The sequence below is a fragment of the Suricata suricatta genome, chromosome 12 (genome assembly GCF_006229205.1).
Source record: "Suricata suricatta isolate VVHF042 chromosome 12, meerkat_22Aug2017_6uvM2_HiC, whole genome shotgun sequence".
Taxonomy (NCBI): Eukaryota; Metazoa; Chordata; class Mammalia; order Carnivora; family Herpestidae; genus Suricata; species Suricata suricatta.
The window spans coordinates 103025743-103032477 of record NC_043711.1 but is presented as its reverse complement, the minus strand read 5'-3'; the positions used below and the strand labels follow the sequence as shown (position 1 = coordinate 103032477).

General features: G+C 62.2%; 1 protein-coding gene across 1 annotated transcript in view; it reads right to left on the bottom strand.

Annotated features, from left to right (window-relative positions):
* Window positions 1-6735, bottom strand: part of PHACTR3 (phosphatase and actin regulator 3) — a 198889-nt gene that overhangs the window by 88098 nt on the left and 104056 nt on the right. Inside the window, exon 2 of the mRNA XM_029917984.1 lies at window positions 1285-1446. Coding sequence (XP_029773844.1) covers window positions 1285-1446 — 162 coding nt within the window. The remainder of the gene's footprint in view (window positions 1-1284; window positions 1447-6735) is intronic.

Sequence of the window (6735 nt, the reverse complement as noted above, 5' to 3'; positions counted from 1 at the left end):
GAGACCCCCAGCACCCTGATGAACCTCCAGGCCGCTCACCGGCAGCACAGTGCTGAGGGACCCTGCACAGCTCAACCCTCCCCCCAGGGAGTCCCCCTGCTCTGGGACCCGGTGCCTTCCCCAACTCCATGCCTTTGCGTGTGCTGTTCCCTGTGCTGCAATGCTTTTCCCTGCTTTTCTCAAGGGGCCAATTACATCTCAGCTCAGCGGTGCCTCCTCACCAGAGTCTTCTCAGATCTTCCCACCCAAAGCGATGCCCGCACACACACTCCTCCCCAGCGCCAGCTCGGCTCCCTGGGGCCCCGCCGCAGCCGCGACACCTCACATGTTTGCACACATGCTTCCTGGCCCATCGCCCCACTGACCGCTGGGCCTGGGCCCCCCCCCAACTTTGTCCCTGGCACAGGGGAGGTGCTGGAGACCCCTGCAGTAACACTGTCCTTGTTGGCAAGGAGAATTGGTCAATCAGCTTCTCGAGGGGAATAAAAAATAATTTGTAAAGGTAAGTGAAGGATCAGTGCCACCACTGGGCCTGTCTCCCCCAGTCCGCACGGCTGCAAGTCCGGGAAGGAGACGGGGGCCCTGGGGACCATCAGAGACAGCAGCCCGAGATGGGCGCTCACCAGGCTGGCCCCCAAGGCCGAGACTACTTCCATATGCGCTGCTCCCTCACTAATTGTTTCCAGCCATAGCTAACAGGTGCTCAGGGGCGAGGCCCAGGCGTTTGCTCCCTCCCCTTCACCAAGGACACTCCCTCAACCAGGAACCAGACCTTGGCCACAGGACGGCTTGCCCTCCCTGAGACAGGCGGGGTCACAGTAACGCGCGGCGAGGGAGGGCGTGGGGCGGGGCACTGCATGGTAGGCACCCTCCCCCGGAAGGGCTTGGGGGCCCAGGAGCTGTGAGCCCTGGCTTCCAGCAAGAGGAGGGCCTTGACCTTCTGAATCACTGCAGGGGGGGGGGGCAGGGCTCTTAGGGATGGCAGGCCCCCTAAGTGTGTGTCCAGGTGTGGGGGCACCGGTTGCTACTCAAGTGGTCAGCAAGGACAGCTGTCACGACCCAGCCTCCGGGTCCCGCAGGGACTCCCAGGTGTGCATGGACCAGGTCCCAGCCGCCTGTGTGCCCAGGGGTCTGGGCGGGGAGTGGGCTGCAGGGAGCCGGGTGGGCGGGGCCTGTGCCGGAAGGGGAAGGAAGGCGCCCAAAGGCTGAGCAGCTCCTGCTGTGGGAGCCGCCCTCCCAGAGGCTCGGGGACAGTGGCACTGGCGCCCTCTCCCCCATGCTCACCGGACGTGGTCTGCTTCAGCTTTTCGTTTTTCTTCTTCCTCCATTTCCAGGGTTTGAAGATCCTGCCCAGGGTGGCCAGTTTGCTGTTCCTCCTCACAGGGGGGGTTCGGGTCCCTGAGACCAGATACTCAGAGCGCACTGGGGGGGCCGGGTCCATCTCATCTGCAAGGGGAGCACACCAAGGAAGGGCTAGTGTGAGTGCCAGTCCCACCTGGCCCCCCTCACCCAAGGGGCCACCAGGGATCCCCCAAAGCCTGGGCTCAGTGCAGTGGGAGAGTGGAAGCTCTCCGTCCTGGAGCCCTCCCCCAGCTTTGTGTGCGGCCACGGCGATTTGAAGGCTCCCCAAATTTCCCCCATGAAACCTCTCCCACCCCAGGACCTTTGCTCATGCCGTGCCCTTCACCTGGGCTGCTTTCCTCAGCTTCTCTGCCTTGTAAACTTCAGCTGCTAAGCTGAATCTGACTTTCTCTGGAAGTCTCCGCCTCCTTGCCCCGAAGTCCAGAGTCTTGCCTTAGCTAGGCTAAGGCACCAGGGAGCAGCAAGGGTCCCTGGATGCCTGCCCACCCCCCCACTCTGCTGTCCGGTCTCTGCCTCAGGCCTCAGCATAGACGTGGCCACGCTTCTCACTGGGGAGCTGCAGAGGGAGCCCGTCCAGGAATGGACAAAGGGAAGTCGCTCTCCTCTGGTCCCTTGTTTAGAAAACAGGGGCACCTGGGTAGCTCAGTCGGTTAAGCGTCCGGCTTTAGCTCAGGTCATGATCTCATGGCTCGTGGGTTTGAGCCCCGCATTGGGCTCCGTGCTGACAGCTGGCCCAGAGCCTGGAGCCTGCTTCCGATTCTGTGAATCCCTCTCTCCCTGCCCCTCCCCTGCTCGCGCTGTTTCTCTCTCTCAAAATTAAATAAAAAACATTTAAGAAAATTAAAAAAAAAGAAAAGAAAACTAGGCCACCATTGCAGTCTGTGGGCTGTATGAAGACACACATCCGAGGACATCATCGGATGGTTTGTCACACACAAGAGACTGAGGTCATCGACGGGCCGTGGGCTCGGTCACTGCTCATCCCTCCTCTGTGACCCGTGTGCAGACGCGTAAGAGCACAGAGCTGGTCTGGGTGTGCCGAGGGGAAACCAGCCAAGACCAATGGCAAGTCCAGAAAATCACGCAAAATCACGCAGCGCATGCCGGCGGCGTGTGTGAGGGGCTCGCGCCCCCGAACGTGCGGGCACGTGCAGAGAAAGGGTCTGTGGGGCCCTGGGGCAGTGGGGACACTTGCTCCTGGGGGGCCGGGAGAGGAAGCCGTGTGCTTCTCCACGGGCCGCTCCGTCGTTCACGATGCGTTTGCTGTGTAAGGAAGAAGACTGGTGAGGACGATGGAAAACAGTGCAGCGGACGAGACGGCGAAAGTGTGGCGCTGACGGAGGCAGACGGTTACCGTCTCCACTGCCCGCCCGACCCCCGTCCGAGGGCACAGCTCCGACCAGAGCTCGGGCCGGCGCCTGGCTCAAGTGGCCCCACAGCCCTCCGGGACAGGGCAGCGGCGAGGCCCTGAGTGCGCTGAGTTTTAATCTCTCGGTGTCACTCGGGTGGGTGTTCACAGACCTCCAGGGCTCCCCGCGTGGGCACCCCGCGTGCGCACACGCACACATGCACACACGCACATGCACGCGTACACACGCACACACGTGCACGCACACACATGCGCCGCCCAGAACACATTTAGGCCCACAGCCAGCGGGTTAATTCACCGCACTGCTACGCACGAGAAGAGGCTGGGAGCCTGAGTTTATAAAGAGACAAGAAGCCCCAGAGAGGCCCAAAGATGCCGGCAGGGCAGGGCTGGAGGGAGCGGGCATCGGGAGGGTCCTCAGCGGGAGGCCACCGGAGGGGCCAGAGCGAGCCCAGTGCCCCACGTGACGGACCCCCTGGGGATGACCCGCCTGGGCTGGGAGCAGCCAGCTGATCCCCACGGCTCATGGAAAGGCGCCCACCCGCCTGAGCCTCAGTTTCCACACGTGTAAAATGAAGATAATGATCAGCCCGACGCCTAGCTTTGAAAGGAAGATCCAGGGTGGCCCCAGAGACTGGAAACCTAGGTAAACATACATAACACACAGCTGATTGAGACTATGTTACAATCCACATAAATGATATTAACTATGTTTCAATGCCGTACAGACACTCCTCCGCCTCATGGTAATTTCTATTATCTAAGGAACAAAAGAATCATTATGGAGTAGAAGGAACTCTTTGTTCCCGGCCAGGAACTACCTCACTTTACCCTCACAGCAAATCTGAGTTACAGGACTCTTATTCTGTCCATCCTACAGATGAGCACACTGAGGCTCAGAGCAGCGAGCCGCTGTGTAGACCCGCAGAGCGAGAAAATGCGGGAGGCCGGGCTTGGCCTTGAGCCGCCTGACTCCAGACCCCTCTCCTATCTGTACGGGACTGTGTGATTTCTCTCCCGGAGCACGACACACACGGGTAAGACATCGACAAAAGGCACAAAGCAGGACTGTCCCGGCCACCCAGGGCGTGGACCACTCTCTCTGGCTGTCAGTAATTGAGCACTAACTGTATACGGGCGGCTGTCCACAGCGGTCTACAAAGCAATCCGCGGAAGCAGCAGCCTAGGGGCGGCTTGTTGGAGAAATGAGCTTGCTTCCTGTCGTCAGCCGCAGCCCCGGCACCCGGCACCCAGAAGGGGCCCGGGGGGTGTGCCCTGGGGGGCGAGGGGCAGGGAAGCCCCATCACAGACCCCGCCCGGCCACATCCCCCCAGCACCATCACGCCCCAGGAGCAGGATGCAGACGGCCCCTCTCTTCCCAGAGGCAGTTTACTGCCTGCGTCTTGTCCCCTCCCCTCCTTCCCGCCCCCGGCGCCAGACTGCAACACAAGGGCAAGAGCCACGTGGCCCTGGGAAAGCCGCCGTCCTGGGGAAGGGGACTGACTGGGTCTCTCCAAGCCTCTGGGCTGGTGTGAAGATGGAGACCCTCAGAGATGTGCATGGGGACAATGGACCATTGTCACTGCGCCACAAAAAGTGGCAGTCACAGAAACCCACGGTCCCCACAAGATGAGTATCTGCCCAAATTCAGAGGAGGGCACACATATGGCTCTGAGCTTCCTAGCAGCCAAAGCAAAAGTGGAGCAGCACAAAGAATAACCCGCAGACCACAGACCCCAAACCCTGCTCTACTGGCCAGCACATCACTGTGATCCCGGCCCAGGCCACCAGCTGCCCGCGGCTCCCCCACGTGCCCCACAAGGCCTCCCAGCTGTCCCCGCGTGAGCCCTGCCCTTACAAACATAAATGATCGCATCGCAGTTTGGCACACTCCTGCCTTCCCCTTCTGTTGCACAAAGTGCTAACTGATCACCAAGCCAGTGCGGCTCCCCAACCTGCTCCGGGTGCCACCCACCCATCTCCACCCCCCCTTTACTGTCATCTCCCTGCACGGTGACGTCCGGCCTGCTATGACAGGTAGGAGGGTGCAGGGGTTATGAACGCAGGTGCTACAGCCGGGCATCTGGGGCGCGCATCCTGGCTCTGTCACTCAGTGCCACCCCCCCAGCACCCTCACCCTGCCCTGCCCTGGCCTTGCTGGGGAGCCGAGGGCACAGGACTTCCCAAAGCCTTGCCTGGGGCTCAGCCACGTGGCTCACTTGGAGGTGGCAGAGGGGACGGAGAGCCTCCCTCCCGCTGACCGTGGGCGTGGAGGTCCGAGGGTGGGTGTGCACGGGGACAGGTGTGTATGGGGGAATGGCCGTGTGCCAGGGTGGTGCGTCCCCGCATGTGTGTGTCCACCGGGGGGGGGGGCGGGGGGGGGGCTGGGTGCGTCGCCCGCCTCCCTCCACCTCCAGCCCGGGAGTTCGCACAGGGTCTCCCCGGGGCTCCTCCCCACGTGGGGGGCATTCCCGGCGCTGCAGACACACGACATCCCTCCAGCCTCCGAGTGACACCGGAGCTGCTCCCGGGCCACCTCTGCCGCCTGTAAAGCCTCAGCAGGTAATTAACACGCGAGAAAGTGAAACCGGCTGCCACGGGGCAGGCGGGCACCTCCTCGTTCCCAAATGACGGCTGGGACAGGTGGGCCGGCCTGCTGACACCGGACAGTGGGGGATGCAGGGGCCAGCCCCAGCGCCCTGCCCCCACCAACTCCAGCCCTCTCCGGTCCCGCCCCGCCCCCACACAGACCTACACTGAGGCTCCAGGACAGGACGGCCACCGGGACGGAGCTCACCGGGCACAGCTCTAGGACAGCAGGGCCACCGGCGCCCCCGGGACTGACTGGGCTTGCGGGCTCGTCCTCACGCCCGGCACGGGCCCCCTCCTTCATGACACCCCTCCATCCTGGCTCCGACCGCTCCTGGAAGTGCCGTTCCCACTTGTCATCTGTCTTTCCCACGTGGACAAACGAGGCTCTGTGGGAACAGGAGCTGTGGTGGCCCCTGGCACCCAGAAAGCTCGAACAAACACCTGCCTGGGCTGTGACTCTGGAGCCTGGGTCTGACCCCCGTCCATCTGACTCTCCTTAGTGACCTGCCTCTCACCTTGTTAAAAAAATTTTTCAAGTGTTTTTATTTTTTGAGAGAGCTTCTGCTCTCACCTTTTTTTAAAAAATTTAAAATTGTTTTATTTATTTTTTGAGAGAGCAAGAGAGAGAGACAGAGCTCAGGCAGGTGAGCAGCAGAGAGAGAGGGAGACACAGAATCCGAAGCAGGGTCCAGGCTCTGAGCTGGCAGCACAGAGCCCGACGCGGGGCTCGAACCCACGAACGTGAGATCACGACCTGAGCCGAAGCCGGAGGCTTAACCGACTGAGCCACGCAGGCACCGCCGCTTCCACTGACCTGCCTCCGTCCGCCTGCACCTTGCTGTCCCCACAAGACACCACGGGAGGAAGACCCCGCTCGCCGAGGACCGCGTGGGCGTGGCTGGCCTCGCAGGGAAGGCACGCGCCCCCCGCCAGCACCGGAACACCGCTTTCTGCTCGTTTCGTGCCTTCATTCGCTCCCAGCCTCAGCAGCAGGGATCAGCCGAGGCCCGTCCAGAGCCAGAGCCGGGCTGCCGGACACTCACTCCCGGAGCAGGAGGAAGAAACAAATCAGGACACGGTGTGCTGACTTCGTCAGAGGCAAACCGGAACTTGGCATATGGACCAACAGAGCGAGCGCGGCCTCTGCTTCTTCCGGAGCCTTCCTTGCCCCGGAGAATCCATCCGGCGAGCCCTGACCACCTTCTACGAAAGCAGCACCTGCCAGGCCTGAGGCCGAACAGGCGGAGCTGGAGGGCGGCCCGGGTGGGTTCGCCGACCACGGAGAAACCCAGGATGCGGGGAAGATCCCAGCCGGGGGGTTATAACTGCAGAGGAGGCCCTTCTTGCAGCCTGGGCGGGGGTGGGGGCAGGGGGCTCTGAGGAGGCCGCCGGGGGCAGGTGAGACGTGATTC